The sequence below is a fragment of the Crocodylus porosus genome, unplaced genomic scaffold (genome assembly GCF_001723895.1).
Source record: "Crocodylus porosus isolate Cpor-Errol unplaced genomic scaffold, CroPor_comp1, whole genome shotgun sequence".
Lineage (NCBI taxonomy): Eukaryota > Metazoa > Chordata > Crocodylia > Crocodylidae > Crocodylus > Crocodylus porosus.
In genome coordinates this window covers 1,060,715-1,078,306 of record NW_017728924.1, presented here as the reverse complement: position 1 = coordinate 1,078,306, position 17,592 = coordinate 1,060,715, and the positions used below count along the sequence as shown (strand labels likewise).

General features: G+C 42.9%; 1 protein-coding gene across 2 annotated transcripts in view; it reads right to left on the bottom strand.

Moving 5' to 3' along the window:
• Positions 1-17,592, bottom strand: part of TENM1 (teneurin transmembrane protein 1) — a 503,051-nt gene that overhangs the window by 215,732 nt on the left and 269,727 nt on the right. Inside the window, exon 4 of one of the 2 annotated variants that reach the window (XM_019540172.1) lies at positions 9,373-9,613. In XM_019540172.1, coding sequence (XP_019395717.1) covers positions 9,373-9,613 — 241 coding nt within the window. Of the gene's footprint in view, positions 1-9,372; positions 9,614-17,592 lie in introns of those variants that run through there. The other variant, XM_019540173.1, reaches the window with a different exon arrangement.

Here is a 17,592-nt window from a genome sequence, read left to right as displayed (position 1 = left end):
GGGGGTGGGGCTGGCTATCTGTCACCATATACACTTCAAGGGATGGAGGGGCACATGCCTCCCAGGTCTGTGCGCAGGGTGGGGGCGTTGCTGGCTCCCTACACGGGGGTGGGGTGGGGAAGCTCCCCGCTGCTGTATGCACTTTCAGGGGGGCAAGAGGGACCTGTGCCCCCAAGATCTGTGCAAGGGGCAGGTGCAGGCTACCTGCTGCAAGCTCAGGCTCTCTGCCATGCTGGTCTCCCCTGGGGCCTCCACAACCAGACGGGTGGGACCCAGTGTGGGACGGCAGAGTGGGGCTGGGTGGGAAGGCTCATGCCACTGCTGTGAGCTCCGTGCTGCCCTGGCGAGGTGCCCCCTGCTTGTCCTGCAGCAGCAGGGAGAGTGGCACAGGACTGTGCCCCTCATTGCTCCAGGACGGGCAGGGGACACATCACCAAGGCAGTGTGGAGCTCACAGCATCAAGAAACTTCCCCGCCTGGCCCTGCTCTGCCCTGCCATGCCATGCCAGGTCCCACCCGCTGGACTGTGGAGGCCACAGGGGAGGGCAGCAGGGCAGGGAGCCTGAGCCCGCAGTGGGCAGCCTACACCCGCCACTCCTCATGGGCTCCAGTCTGGCTCTGCCACCTGTGGGAGAGAGGGCACCAGGCTCCTCACTTGGGCTGCAGCAGCCACCACCTCCTGCGGGTGCCAGCTGGGGCTTGGGCACTGCTGTGGAGGGCAGAGGGCTGCGGACCCGGGTCCCTAGCCCCATACTGCTGGCAGCTGGGGGTCCCCTCCGGTAGGACTGGGGGGGATAAGGGGGCTGTGGGTGGGGAGGAAGGGAGGGACCTGGACCAGCATCCTGGTGAGCTAAGGGTGCAGGGGGAGCTCTGATTTTCCACATTAAAATACCCCAAATCAAATACCAAAATTTACTGGTACTTAGAATTTATTTTACTATAGTGACTGAGCCACTGGTAGGCTTCCAAATTGCTTTAAAATTGTAAATATATCAATAAAGCATTGTGTTCAATGGATACACACACACAGAGTGGTGTTCCATTTCAATTGCGGACTTTGGGGTTTTTATCAGAGGATTTGCAATTTTTTTTTATCACGGAAAACAAGGATCTCTGGTAATCAATAACTGGTAAGCAACAACCTGAACTTCCTCAATAAGTTGCTTAGCAATGGTTTTGTAGATTCAGAATGAGGGCGATTTGGTAAAATCCCAAAACAAAACCGAACAAATTTCTAAATTCCCAGCTCTGACACTGGTTAAATTGGCAATTCAATTTTCACTGAAGTCAGTTAAATCTTTTCATTGTCTTCAACAGAAGGTATCAAGAAATATCCACAAACAACAGTCATGCTGTGAGTTAACTGATGCTAATATTCATTTCAAATGATTATATTGGTAAGGCATATAACACAGTACACATCCTAAATATTATTTCATTTTCTAAAGTACTTTGCCTAGGAGTAGGATTTCAGGGTTTTATCCATTTCTTGGAAACAGCTTCCAAATCATCCTAATGTACTAAGCAACTCCTACTCGAGTAGACTTTGGCAAAAATTCCTATTTACTATTAGTCTGTGGGCTTGATATAGATATTTCCTATTTTTCAAACCAAATAAGCCCATTCTCAATTCTGAGGTCATCTTTTTCCTTCTAAAACTACATGTTATTTGACTTCTATTAAACGGAACTTGTTTTTTTTTTTACGGAAGGGTACCAGGCATACTGACAGTTACTATGGAATTATTATAGAATAAGCACATATATTTCAACTCTCATTTATTGTGTTATATGCTATTCCATTATACAAGTTAATGAGCAGATGGAACCTAGAGTCTGATGTTTCAAACTATCAGTGAGACAGGATTAAAATGTCTATACGTCCAAAATATTTATTTTGCTGTTCCAGTGGAGATGAAATTTGACCCTCTCTCAAAGAAAAAGCTGCTGTGGGGTACCCGAACAATTTAAAATGTTTATTGTCCATCGTGACTGAATTCTAAATTATTCAAGAGAAGAAGAAACCTCAAGCTCCATAGCTGGAAACATTAAAATTGTATCACATTGTAGCTGACAATTTTTTATATTTTTATTTCCATAAATGGCTTTTACTTCCTGCATTATTAAATTTAGGGTCATATTTATAGCTTTTTAGCTTAAGTTGGTGGTGATATTTACAGCTTTCAATATTTTTTACAATACGGAAATTTGAAATATTTTCAGATCTTTTATTTTTTGCAAAGAAAGCACATGGGGCTTTCCAACTGAATTTCTAACCCTTGCCACATATCTTTTTAAAATATGATCCGTCTCTAGAGGGGTTAGATTTACTGTTTAATTAGACAGAAAATGACAAAATACAAGAGACACGTCAGAGTAACAGATACTGAACAATACGATGTAAAAGAAAGATCATAAGAAATAAAAATCACACTACATTAAAGGGTAAGTTAATATTAACTCAGACATAGGCTTCCTTCACAAATAAGTTACTGATGAAGGACGCTGGCCAGACAGTAATTGTCTCCCTACCTGCTGGTTTACGAGCGTCACATGCTTCCCTGCCTATGGAGTTGTGGAGGTTTTATTTGCTGTGGAAAAGGTTCTGTAATGTTGATTTTCACCTTACCCAGTCATCCAAATCTGCTTCTTTACTTCTACCCCAAAGATGCATGGCAATGATAATGGAGGAGACAATGAACTGAGGACATCCTGGTGATAACGATGCTATTCCGACAGCTAGTCAGACACAGAAGAATTTTTTAAATTGCTGTCATGTTGGCAGAGCTCAAGAAGAGACCTCGGACAAAAGGAGAGATGGGTCTCCAACGGGCTAAATATTCTTCCCCTTCCCTGTTCACTGCAGTAGACGGGAGAGCATAGAAAGTGACCCCTGAATTTGGCAACTATAGTCGTTGAGGGCATCGCAGATGAAAAGGGACAACAGATTCCCACCACTTCGGTTATTTTGCCTTCTCAAGCTGGGAGAGATTTTTCTCGATTTCATCCTTTAGCATTACAGGGACACAGCCTGACCAAAGCATATGCACTTTTCTGGAGTCTGGAAGGCTGCGTATGCAAGTGTTGCACAGGCAAATTGATTTTGCTTATGGAGTGCTTACATAAGAACAAGGTAGCATACTAGTAATGGCTAAATGTCTTGGTTAGTGATAATCGTATGATTTCTACTGACATTAGACTGCATAGTTTCCAAGATGGTGTCCACAGAAAAATGGAAATCCAAGGATCCTAAAAAATGTACTGAGCGTTACTTCCTTCTGATATTAATGCTATGGAGATTGAACCGTCCCACTTAGATTTTAATTTCCCCTACATTTTTTAGACATTAAAACCATATCCACACTACATGGCTTCTTCGAATCTGAAGCTCAGGTTCACAGTCAGGTACTTCACTATCTCCTCTGTTATTATCAGGGTAACAAGGTTGTTTAATTCATGCTGAAATCGGCACAGTATTTGGAGCATCACTTTTACGAAAGGGAAGATTTCAGTGCCATTCAGCAAGCGACAAACCCTAGCACCAACATGGGCTAACAGGGTTAGGGGAACGAGATAAGACATTTGATTGGGAGAAAAAACAGGAAAACAGGCAAATGTGTGAAAATGCTTAAGTACAAAAAACAAAATGAAAATAAACACTGTGGAGGAAATCAGAATAAAGCAGCATTTGATACTCTGAGTAACAGAACAGGAAGGTTACAGATTAATGTCAGTCTAGACCCTTGGATAAAATAAATGCTAAGTTATACTTAAAAAAAGCCCATCCAAAAGTGTAATCTATTTGGTTTATCCATGAAAAGAGTACAATAACATAATATGGAGATGACCAAGATAAGTGTTACAGTTAGAATCCACATTTTAAAGTGTCATTTTTTCCCCTTTTTCTTTGGAGCTGACTGAAAAAGTTATACCAAAGCACCAGAAAAACAAAACAGAAGTGGAATACTTATATAAAAATATTGAGTCAACTAACAGGGCATGGAAAAGATGAAAAACATGCTTTACTGAGTTGTCTGAGTTTAAAATGTACCCCATAAAAAGCAATAAGCTACGTTGAGATGGGGCTGTCAGAGATAATGACAATATATGGCACTGTAAATCATAAGATTTGAAAGATTAGAGGAAAGTATCTATGAAACCTGAAAAACGTAATTATTTTAGTGGAAAGGAAGGGAATAGGCAATAGGTTGTGAGTACTTTATCCTGGGGGAGAAAAAAATCAATTTATGGAAGAGACCTATAATATTATTCTGCTAAAAAAGAGCATCAGTGGTTCCTGTGTTTTTTTGTGGTGAAAGATCATTTCAGTCTTAGGCTGGTAACAGTTGCAAAGTACTCTCTCAGCATTGCAAGGAAATTACTGCATGTTCATATGTCATTTTAACAGTGAATAAATTGTTTTCAGTTTTGTATGCGACTATGTGAGGACATGGTGCACACGCAGGTGCGACCATATTATAATCCTGGATACTTGAACCTCACTCAATTGGCAGTCCAATCTGCTGGACACACACTTGCTCCTATTTCTTTGTCACCTAGCAGTTGTTATGCCTTCTCCTGCTGAGATGTTCCCGATTCCTCTTTTCACTTATGTTTCCTGCTAGCTCTGGGTGGAGGCAGCATAGCCAGGTTAGCATGTCAAAGGCCTCAGACTAACGCTGCCGGGTTTATTAGCCTAGGCACAATACAGTGCTAACACGGCTATCCTGGTTCTGGTTTTGCAGACAGCCTGAGCAAAGCCATCTTACAGAATCTCTGCATGTTTCTGCCTTGCGTTGCTTGGACGTACCTTTCAACAAGCCACTTTGCCTCTCTGCCCACAGAAAACGAGTAACAGTTTGTGCCTTGGCAAGGGAAGACGAGTTATTTATATTTGTAAATCATTTGGTGATCTTAACATAGAAGCAAGACTTAGCAGTGGCATTTCTGTTTGACTTAGTTATAATAAAATAATAAATATGAGGTAGACCACCATCGGGAAATTTCTAAGATGTAGTGCCTCATTGTCTACTCCTTTAAATCTATCCTTTTCAATGTAAAAAACTCTTCAGAGTCTAATGACAGAAAAGAACATTTCTAACCACAATATCTTGAATTTATTTTTGGAGCTGTGGATCTTTTTTTCATGTTCATGTGATATATTACACATCTACCAGGAGGAGGCTTAGAACAGTGATGCTCAACCAGGGCGCTGTTGAGCCACTCTGGGTGCCTGGACATCCTTTTGAGGGTGCTGTGGGGTGCCATCCAATGTTAGTGCTGTTAGGTGTTCAAATATGGTTCACAAGATAAATAGAGATTTCAAATAGGAACCCATAGTATTAAAAACATTCTGACCTCTTGTGGTCTTTCTGAGTTCTTTAAAACAGAACAATTGCTCCAGTATATTTTCTTAGTAAAAAGAGTGAAAACTTAAAGCTGACATATTCCAATGGGTGTCTTGAGTTGAAAAAAGATTGAGAACCACTAGCATAGAAACCTTCTTCATTTCTGACCGTCAGTAGGAAACAGAATTTGTAGGACACAGGAGTAGTTCTAGGAAGTGCTTTTGTTTCTGGAAAAAAGTCTCTAAATCTATATGGTCATTGCTAAATTTTGTAAATTATGGTGCTGTTTATGACTTAACATGAGATATGGTTGGAGAAAAGTGCTGATCATATGCATTCTGATTTTTGCCTAGTTATTACATTTATAACCTAATCTACTATTTGAATGCAAATGTTCTGAATAAAAAATAAATTCTGCTTACACATATTATTAGGTAGATTTCGGGATGATCAAAGGTTTAGCACAAGAACACCTGGCCATTACCATGTTTGATTTCCTTCTGCACAATTATTTTTATCTGAGCTGTGGGTAGAGAGAAAACTCAGCTATAATGGTAATTAATCTTCTAATCACCCCAGTGAAGGTGGAAAAGCAAGTCATTAACACCTCTTTTCTCTAAGGCTGGTCTACATGCTATAGACTTTCTATCTGCTACTTTCATTCCTGGACCATATTATTGTCCCCAAATAACTCCCATATTCAGTCAAAAGAATAGGTGTGAGATTATACCTAACCATTATATAGGCGTGTACCCAATTTCATAAGAGATCAGAGACAGCTCTCAGAAGCTACTGGAGGTCAACCAGGATAGTCACTAAAAACATTTTAGCTCAGGAATATGATTGCAGAAAGCTCCCAGACTTCAGGCCTTGTTACACGCTGCATTTTGAGCTGCTCAGTTGCTGACTGGTGTTAGTGGTAGCTTGAGTTTGGAGCAGTCACACCTAAAAACCTTCTCTGACTGTCCCCCACCCGTACAGCTATGACTCGCCTTTCGAGGGCTGGTGAGTAGGTGCCTGACTAGGAGCAACAGCAATGAGTTGATACTACAGGGCTGGTGAACCAGGATGGGTTTCTATCCCCTGGTCTAGGTGGGGATGTGTGAGACATGGGTTGGAAAGGGCGTGGTGGGGAGACAAGAAGCTGAGAGGCAGAGAGTTAATGGGATGAGGATGGGTGGTAGAAGGAAACAGGTGGGGGAAGAGTGGGGAAATGAAGGAAGCCAGCCACTGAAGGATAAAATATAAAGAAGTAAAAAAAAAAAAAAAAAATTAAAAGAAATAAAGAGGAAGGAAATTAAAGAAAAAATGTCATGTTTTAATAAATTGGGATTTGGGATCAGGGTGTGGAGAATGCTGGTCATGCTTCCTGGGGTGGCTCGGCGGTGGTAGCAGTGAGGGAAGGCACTTTTGGCGGAGCTAGTGCCCCTGCCTTAAGACGGAAGCCCCAGCTCATTCGGATCCAATCTGGCCCCCTACCTTGTTCCCTCCAAGCCTGTCCTACACCGCACTCCCAGACTTATCTGTGCCCTGAGACTGGCTCTATGCAAGGGATTACGCCCCTGGGGCAGGAAAGGGAGTTAGCTTGGTGCCATAACTGCCCCCTGGGCAGTAGAGTTCAGGGGGTGGAAAGTTTGCCCACACAGAACAGGAGGGTGGAAGAGGGGACACTATATCCTGGGATGCTGGAGGACTGCAACTTGGGCAGCTCATCTGAGGGGAATGGCCACACATTAATGGAGCATGAGCTGGGTAACACGAATTAGAGATAAACCAGCCCTGGAGTGGGATAACTTTAAGCTCCCTAAAGTGTGTTCAAAACTAGTTTGAAGTGATAATCTGTGGATAATGCAGCGGTTAAGAGCTCCAAGAGCTGCCTAAAACTAATGGGTAACAAGGCCCTTTGTCATTCAAGGAAAACAAATCCACTTATTCTCATCAACCTTGAACCACTAACTCCAAGCATAGTGCTGTCATCAGTAACCAATTACTTTCAATTAGACTACAGAGCTGCCTTCATGGTTGGCTATAGTCAACAGGAAGTTTGTAGAATCAGAGTCAGCAAAATGAAAAGAGCTGAACAAGAAGTATAATTAAATTATTTTCCATAACAGAAAGGTCTGAAAAAGAAAAAATGAAATATGATGAAGCAATACCGCCTAAGACCTGAAAGAATGTCCCATTAAATTCAATGGAAAAGTTCTTAGTATGCTCACAACTGGATTGGCTTCTTAAAGTACTAATCACTACTTCAAGGGAACCAATGGGGACCTTTCTTTATGGAAATGCATTTAATCAGAAATTCTGATACCAACTATATATCACTGGTTTATATTACTGATTTTTAATATTAATTTGTGAAGTAATAGAACGAGAATGGAAATTTACTTGTATATACTGCAGGTACTTGAAAAATACATATTTCGTGGTTTAACTACTCTCTGCAATTCGTTCTCAGCTGTATTCTACTGAGTTGCCCCCAAATAAGCATGCCTTCCTTGGGCTTAGTCCTTATGTAAAAGCTTGTATTATGAAATATGGAAAAAATGTGGTTAATTGTGAAATTCAATAGGAGCATCAGAAAACCATGGGTATGCTGTACTATTTACAAAAAGAATGATCATATTATGACCAAAAACTAAACTTGTGAATTCATCTGATTTCAAAAGAAGTTTTACTTCTTGATTCTTTATCTGGAATTAAGCACGACAGATTTCTTAAGCAAGTAACATGCCAACATCTTAACTCAGAAAGAGACTATGAAAGCAATTAATGAGCCTCTCCTCTCAGTTCTAATTTATGCCCTTTCAGAGGCGAGTGACTTATTCAAAGTGACACTGGTATTTTAGCAGCCTGTTTAAAAAAGTATTTTGCTTTTTATGAATACGGCCGAAACAATCTCATCTCATTGCAGGAAAACCAGTTATTGCCATGAGTTAATAGCTAAACTGTTGAAAATACAGAAAGGTGCTTCTGCACTTATGAAAGGAAACCATTTTTTGTACACGTTATATTACAATTTTAGGGTCGGATCTAGGTAAACTCAGTGCAACAGTTTTAATTATGGGGTACACTTTCTGTCTTCTGAGATAAAATTGAAGAGTCAAAGCAAACCGCAGCTGAAAATACCCCGTGTCAAACCCACAATGTTTTCTCAGGGAAGGAAAAGGTTGGGCAAAATTTTAGACATAATTTACTCAAGAGGTCTGTCTGTGGGCACACATCTAACTAATGGCCATAAAATTAGCTATTGTTCACATGAAACAGAAAGCTTTGGGCCAACAAGTCAGAGAAAGCCGTGCCCAAGTATCTGATGGCTGAATGAAGGCCCTTTACATTGCAGATCCTTTCTGAATCAAAGATTTATTTTATTTGCACGCTTATCAGTTTTCAGGGTAGGTTATGTAGATAAATTGTCTAAGGCCTGAACCCTTACTACAGCATTTTCTTTTTTTCTTCAGGACTAAGTCTTGCACTATCCATGCTGTATTGTTTCTGTAATCATTTCTGAAACCACAAACCATTTTGGCCTTCTTTTGTACATGCACCTGTGAGGCTATTCTGGAGGTTTACATGTGCAGCTGAACAGAGAATAATGAATTCCTTGGGAATTGCTTCCCGAAGACCAAAGTCTGAGTGACTTTAGAAGCTCTGGAGTGCAATGACTTCTCTTACCTGCCGAGTTTCGCTGATATTGTGAAATGTCTCTTAGGAGCCCACAAGATGGAGCTGCATGGGCGCAAAGATGTTTGCATGAAAGTCAAAAACAGGCATGCAGTACATACTTCTTGAGCAGTCAATTACCCCCAGCGTTTTTCAAAATGTGGGCTTTTATAAGCCTTAGTGATCTAGAGGTAAATACATGATAATGCCAACAACACTAGATTCTCATAAAACAAGTTTTGCGTGTGCCTGAATTACAAAGGGGATCATTCCTTTCAATCCTAGCGTTTGCTTATTTCATCCCATACCCTTTTAACCCCTTCCCCAACTTCTACACGAAGTTTGCAGAGCGAGTTGTTATACCTGGTCTCCAGTGGTATATTACTATTCAAGACCCAGCTGTTGTGCAGATGCACAGAATCCTGTGTACCGGCTGGGGGGGTCGGAGCAGCTGGACTGGGCTGGCTGCGAGTTGTCATTGATCTTCTCTGGAGAGAATCCGCTGTTGGAGGTGGTTTTCTGCTGCAGGTGCACGCATGTGGTGGTGGGGGCGGGGGCGGGAGTGGTCGAAACGTGAACTGGTTGTGTGGGCTGCCCGGCATTTCTGGAAAGAAAACAAATCGGTGAGAACCAGCAAATCCGTAGCGCCATTACTTGAAAACATCGATCAGGGCAGTGTGATACTCTACTTAACAGCATTACTGCATCACGCAACCAGTCATGTAGTAAGTTCAGTCTGTCTGTAAATTTGTATTGTAACATATGAATTGATTTAAAATACTCTTCTGAAATAAAGAATCAAGATCTGAACGTATATGTAAATTCTTCAGTGCTGCAGCGGTTAAAAAAAATGAAGCAACACTCATGTAATTTGTCATAGGCGCAACTTTTTTATTTTTCGGGTACAGAACAAATAAATCAGGCTGACATTGAGTTACAGCAGAGAAACCATCTGATTTCATCAGCTGTAAATCCCATTTAGGAAAATACCTGTGAAAGGAACAGACACGTTATAAGAATAAACATCCTGCACTTCAAATCAGAACAGAGAATAATTCAGTCAAGCCCTCTTCAAAACCACCAAGCAACAAACATCTTCCATGAAATACGGTTAACAGATTTCTACTACCGCATTAATGTATTTGTAAATTAGACTTGGGAAAAGTTTTAATGCAGACTGCCAGTGAAGCAATAACGACACAGACACCTGGAGAGAAGGTTTTATGGCTGTTGAAGGCAGAGGGGCTGGTAGTGAGTTTGAAGCCGTCAGCCTAGACTGTAAAGCGAATGAAGCTCTTAATAGGTGCTGTAAAAGAAGACTGTTGTGTGGGTATAATCACTGCCCCGTTATTTATTGGTTCTGTTGCTGCCCAACAAGAGTTGGAAGCATTGCCCTGATGCCAGTACAGTTGCCTTGAAGGCACAGTAAACAACTTGCTCCCACTGCTCACCTCCAAAGGCCTCCAAAGCATCTGAGGCAGGAACAATATTGAAAGGAAAAAAAATATGAGGGAGAGAGCAAAGGCATTTCTCAGAGGAGGCATCAAGACACTGTCATTTCCTTTTAAAGGTTACAGTAACAGCTTCATTAACAAGAAGCTAACAAAAGCCAGAAAAGTTGCTGCCAGATGCATGACAAAGAACAGTGGTGCTACTAATGTGAAACCCTCCCGGTCCCTAGATACCTTCCTGCAAAGTGGCGTATATTTGCATGTGCTGTTGCTGCCGCCAGTGAAAATCTGTTCACCACCCCCCACCCGTAAAAAGTTTCGAAATAATGTTTTATTAACCCTTTGTGGACTTAAACCCAATTTGTACGACAATAAAACCTGACACCTGCGCCCTGTTTCACACCTGCAAACTGACATGTATCCCTTCCGTGCTGGGGACCACTGAGGTGGGTGTGATCGACAGGCTCCATGTGAGGCCCTTCCTGTGCACTCATGCAAGAATACAGCTGCTAGCTTGTTTGGGCAGAGGCTGGCAAGCTTTTTGGTTGCACTAGTACTTTTGCTATACTTCTATAGGGATTGTGCCGCCTACAGGTATTGTAAGGCCTAAGACCCTTCCTAGCTGACCCTCAGCCCACCAGCAGTGGCAGGGCGGGGGCCAGGAATGCATCACTCTGGTCTCCTGCTAGATGTTTTCTCTTGCCTGCCAAAACTTTGATGTTACAGTACTGGGAGACATTTCCCCATCAAGTGACCTTCCCACTGTCAACAACCCGGGCTTCTTCATGGGGCTCCAAACCTCCCCTTCACCCCACCCTAACCACTTCCTACCTCTGAACAATGATCTGTGCCAGGGCCTATTGATGTTGCCCCATTGGAACAGGTCAAACAGCAGCCCTCGGCAGTAGCCTGGCCCAAAGCCAATTCCTGACCCAGCTCTCCCTCTTCTAGAGTCGTACCAGGCCATAGATGCTCGGACCTGCCCTGGTTGAGGGTCCTTTCCCTGGATGGGTGACCCCCGGGGCAATACGTAACTCAATCTTCACAAAACTATAACAGAAAAATGGCAGCAAGCGCTGCTATAATCTTCAATCTCTTTTTAGAGGCGATCTCTCTCTTGTAGAGCTCATTTAGCATCAGTCTAATTCCCTACCTTGATCTTCGCCACCCAAGGAGAACCTCCAGCCCACAGGCTCTCTTCCCAAAATATCAAAAGTCCTGCAATCCAACCCTGTGCCAGGCGTTCACCTCAGCAGAGGGCTAGGGTCCTGCATGGGAAATGCCCAAGAGCCTGGGCCCCTCACCATCTCCACAGCCTTCTTGATCACCCCTGATCTAGCTCCCATCTCTGGGCAGTCTACTTCGCTGGAGTTATCATTATGCGCTTTGGTGTCTCCCACAGACTGCGCTGGGGAACTGGAGCTCCTTCACATGCCATCCCGAGCTGGTTCACCAGCTGGCTCTTCTCTGCCTGTTTGTTGCTCCCCCTGAGGAGGTCACTCCAGAGTCTGCCTCCCTGGCACACCGCAGGCTTCTCCCCTAGGTCCCTCGCCAGAGCCAAAAGTACCCCTAGCAGCTTCCTTTCTGCCAATCCGGAGTGTGAGGCTGCTCTGGAAACACCATACTGGTCCTGGTTCGCAGCTCCCGTACACCACTTTCACTAAGGTAAGCAGAGGGTGCGGGTTATTGTTTTGGTTTTCCTCTCCCCTTTTCACAAGGATGCTATTTGTATTTATCCTGAAATTTGCATTTTCTGGGTGGACAGGTCCCTTAATTGCCTGTTAAGTGTATTTGGCCTGCTGGTCTCATGAGTTTTAAGTCACTGAATAAGAACCACTTGGTTTTCTAGGTGCTGGATGAAATGTATAATGAAACTACTGAACCACCAAAAAAAGAAGTTTGTTTTTTGAAGAGGCCCAAATCTAAGCAGTGCAAGCTGGGACAGACTTTAAAACGGGGAGGTAAAAAGGTAATAAACAGCAGGGGGTAAATGTGAATGGGGGAAACAAACTATATGTCAGTGCAGAAAAAAAGAGTCGTGCAAATTTGTGGGGTCCTTCAGGCGTTTAATGTTGGATAAGGCCCAGAGCCGTAGAGAGAAACGTCTTGGCCCATTACCAGTTAGGGATCCTTGAGGGCCAGAATGGCAGGGCATCAAGCCAGTGGAATGGAAAGCCCCTTTCCTGTCTGCCCCAGAGAAGCCGTGTTCACTGTGCAACCTCAAATCTATGACTTGTCCCAGACAGAGGTGTTTTTGAGCAACTGTAGCAGTCCCTACTAGGACTGGATCAAGTCAGCTGGAAGATGATCCAAGCAAGGGCCAAGCAAGGATTGCAGAAATGCCAACTCCTTGATCATACCATCTAGCATAGCGCACTGCTTTTATGGTTTGAACTGGATTTTGCTTCTCATCAGGTCCAGAGTCTCCCTTGTGATGGCCACAGCCACCTGCTGTACGTTGCTCCTTACTGACTGTCCCGATTCACTGTCATGCTCTGCCACCCAAGCTCCCTCAGCACAGTTACTTCCATGTGCCAAATCTTTACTGCTCATGAGAGCAAAGTTGGTGGTGGCAGCTGACAAGCAAGGCAGGGACAGCATGGTCTACTCTGAAACATGGGTAAACACACAAGCTCTCTGAGGACAAAGACATCCTGGATCTCAGAGTCCCTCTCAATTTCCTGTGGTGAGTGAGTACCAAAACCTATTGTAAAGTGTAGTGTGATCCTGGCATCAGCAGACAAGATCCCATCCAGCTCTTTTTAGTAAGGAGTTGAGGCACAAATAGAGCAAGAGCAGTGACTGATGTGGCATGTCTCCTTGTAATTGCTGATAATGACTTGCAGCTATCTGGAGGACCAAACCTGTATGCATCTGCAGCCACTAGACCAGGGGTGTCCAACCTTTTTGAATGTGGGGCTGGATCATGAACTTTTTATCACCTAGTGGGCTGGCGAGCCATATTCAAAGACCTCACAGGAAGCGGTATCACATCACTCCCTCCAGCCCCCCGAAACGAAAGTGCAGTGTTTACTTTCGTTTCCCATCGCAGCACCTCGGGCCTCAGAAAACAGCATGGAGCGCTGCATGGTGGCCCGTGGGTCGCATGTTGACAAGCCTGTACTAGACCTTTGCCTCTCCCTAAAGTGCAAAAAGGAAGAATACATCCACACCACTCAGTGGTTCAAAGAGGTTGTGAGGTTGTAGAGATGAAGGTGCAAGACAGGTCTCTAAGACCACTGACAGATGTGACCCTCCCTCCCCCCACCCCAAACAAAAAAACCCCAAAACCAAAACCCCAAATAAAAAAACAAAAACGAAACAGTGCCTTCCCGGAAGAGGAAGAACATTAGTTTGACTGGCTCCCCAGTGTCTGCATAGATCGCGCGCTTCAGCGGGGCTTTTTGGCACTTCTATCGACTAGCTGATTGACTCAGCTAGTCGATAAAAGCAACAAAACACCCTGCTGAAGCATGTGATCTATACAGACATTGGGCAAGTTGGGTCAAACTAATGTCATGCTTCTTGTGGGCATGTGCTGTTCCTCTCCCCACCTCCCCGCCCTGCCACATCTGTAAGCAACCTAAAATCTCACTCTCTGGCATGTCTGATCAGAAAGGGGCAGTAGCTAGCCATATGCCAGGATTTCAAGTGGAAAGTGACATTGGATTCCCATGGCCTCAGACAAGTAGAGCTCAGAAAGGTAGCCAGAGCAGACTGTTTGGAGAAGGTGCAAAGCAGTGTGGGAAGGCAGTTAGTATACCAACTAGCTGACTCGGGGAGAAAAGACCTATAAGCAAAAAATGAAGTCATGGCTCTTAAAAGCACAATGAATTTGCCCAATTCATCTGGGAATAAAAAGCCCATTTTTGTGGTGTTGCTATATCGATTTTAGGGGTTGCATCACATCTATATTGCCTTTTAGGACCCGGGCTCTCTCTTTGTATGGGTTAAACCATTCTTTGTCCATGGCCTAACACATTATGCTGTGGTAAGCAGAGCTGTCAAGGCTTTGCTTTAATCCTTTTAATTTCATTGATCTTTTATCAAGGCAGAATTCTATAGCGCTATGAAGGTTTATACTATAATATTAGTTTGTATATAACAGAAAAGCATTTCTAAGCATATTAGAAAATTGGAGACCTCAGTAAATTAAATCACTGAAGTCAACAGTCCAGAGCTCTCACAATCTACTAAGGCCCTTTCATGTAATAATTAGTCTCAGTAAATCCTATATCCTGATATCCAAGTGTTAGCAGCTTCTAAAATTTTGGACACAGCATTTTCAGTCATGGGACCTTACCCAACCTTCCCAATATTTAATCAAACACCTTTTGCCTTATTTTGCTTAATGTCCACTTAATGTCCAATGCATTACCATTGTCCGTTCTGTAGTTTCCCAGCCCTGAGTAACAGGTACCCCTCTGCCCTGCAGAGCAGAACATTAAAAGAGCGTAGGAAGTACTTTAATGATATAGTTGATCCCACAAGTGAGAAACTTTAGGGTACTCTCACAGTGAAGTGCCACTTGGCTGGTTATAGCTATTGCGAATTAAAGACACACTTTTGAGGAATTATGATGGCCACTGGACAAACCATCACCTTCATGCCGAAATGAATACTTCAAATTCAAGTCTTGCTTCTGAACATTGGCAACTAGGTCTGTCTCTTTATTCACTCCCATAATGTGTTTGGGTCTGCAGAGAGAAAAACTCTTTCTTTCATAAAGCAGTTATGATCAAAAGGTGGCTCCATAAAGACCCAAGTACATACAGTGCAATAAATCATGTATGCTCTGATAAAGCTCCTTCTGCAGATGACAGGCAGGAAAATGGTAGGAGCTATGTAGTAGTACACCCTTCAAGGCCATCTTTTCCATTGCTTTGTCTTGCTACCACTTGTTTCCTGGCTGCTTACACACACAGTTCCCATATTCTGCCCATGCTCACACAGTGGTACTGCACGACCGATGCATGATGTTTCTTAAGAGTCTGTCTGAAGTGCCAAAACTGTCCCCCACTTTGTGTGGCTATCAGTATCAAATAAAGCCCTTAATCACATCTTGAAGTTTTCTGGTGATCTGATAACACATCTTCAGCTGGTGTACGAGGGTAGAACTTCACTGACTTGACCTGAGAATCTAGTCCTCAAATTTCTAATTAGCTTTTTACAGACTGTTTCTAATTTGCTGATGTTATTTTTATTTTACTTACTTTGACACTGAGTCTACATCTCATTAACTTTATTTTTATACTACAGAAAAATGTTGCTTGTGATAAAATGTGACTTCTGTCTAAATCTGCATACCAATAATTCCACAGAGCACTAACAGCACAGTAGACACTGCAAACTAACTTTGTGCAAAATCGTTTACATACCTAGAAAGTGAAATTATGCATGATAATTTGCCTAAAACCAACAACTGCCTAAAGCGTAAGGGAGCGATATGGGAATGAGCTTAGTTGCAAAGTTTTATCCTCTTGTTATCACCCAGCATTGTGCTATCTTTCCATGGCAGAATCTGTCTTGATTCTTAAAGGGAACCGATAAAGTGCCGTTCAGAGATTCTATTTCCTTGGGTGAGCAAAAATCTGCGTGTGAAATAAAAATAAAGAATAATTAACTTCTAATATACGAGATAAAAGTTTCTGCCCAACCATAAAACACGACCTTGATCCAAACTTCCCAAACTTTAGGCTCAGACCACGTTGCTCCACATAATTGCTGCAGCAGCGTTCAAATGAGTGAATCTGCTCTGCAGCAGCATGCGACAGGGAGACAGGAATTCCTCATTTGCATGGAAGTTCAGCTTCATTACCTAGAGGTGATTGCCTTGATTACCTGTGGGTCCATTTGAGAAATGGACAGTCTAAACTCAGTCTCCCCACAGAGTCCACCCTTTCTCAGGATTTCTCATGTTTTAGGAGGACAAATTTGGACAGATTCTGTTTTCCATGAAGGTCCCTTTGACGTTCTGTTTGTTTAACACTGCTTTGTTGCCTTTTCAAACTATCTTATCCTTCTTGCTCTACAAAAAAAGAAGAAAAAACCCAAACCCTTTCATCTTGCTTTATGCTTGGCTTTCCCCGTCGTTCCTGCTTTGCTTACTGCAGTGCTAATTTGTTCAGCTTTTTATTCTAAGACATCCCTTGAGCTACTTACTCTCCAAGAGTGAGAATCCTATGATAATATCTTTAAAAGAGAAATTACTTTCTTGTAATTCTGCTTCCCTGAAGATAACATCTCACAGGATTTGCACCCATGCCCTCTCCTCCCTTTGGAGGTTAAGGAGAACAATTCTGGTTGTGGGGAATTATTTTTTTCCTTATTTTGATTCTGATCCCTTTGATAAGCTAAGACAACGCATCTATAATCACAGGCTGTACTACTAAAGTGTTTTGAGGACAGGTAAACAAGAATGCAGATCTTACTTCTGCATAGTTATACAGTTAGCAAGGGTCCAAGTTGTCAGACAAACCTGAAGAGATAATACAGAAGGACCTACTATGTGCCACCATGTTTAAACATGGTTTCAGAAGGAATAGCTCTCCTCTTAAATACCTCAAAGTCATTCTTTTAGGCTAAAAAATGACTGCAGGTTTTACAGATTTTAGTGGGCATGGGTTTTAAAATATGAAATTATGTTAATAGCAGAGAGTTTTCTATTGTGCTGCCATTTTATACTAAATTTTGAGTCCTGAATGGAGTAATAAGCTACCAAGCCTGGCTGCCATCCTTACTTTTGGTCAGATTATAGTGGCTGCATATTGTAAAATTGTTACAGTGCTGTTTTACTAACATGATAACAAAAAAAAGAAAATCCTATTTTTCTTCCGATAAACTGAATAGGGATACCAAGAAGAAGGCTGAGAGACTATAGCAGGGGTGTCAAAAAGGATGGCTGAAGATTAGAGCTCTTCAGTTTGGCTGCTGACAGGCTACAGAAAGTTGGGGGTATGGCCCCCTGATCCTGCTGGACATGGCCACTGGCAGCGGGGTGCTGAGTGAGGGATGTGCTACAACAGCCCCACTTACCCCATGGCTGCCAGGATCCTCTGCCACCAGACCCACTGCAGCTGCTGGCCCTGAGGCCCAGGAAGAGTGCTGGAGTCCAGATATGGCCCAGGACCCA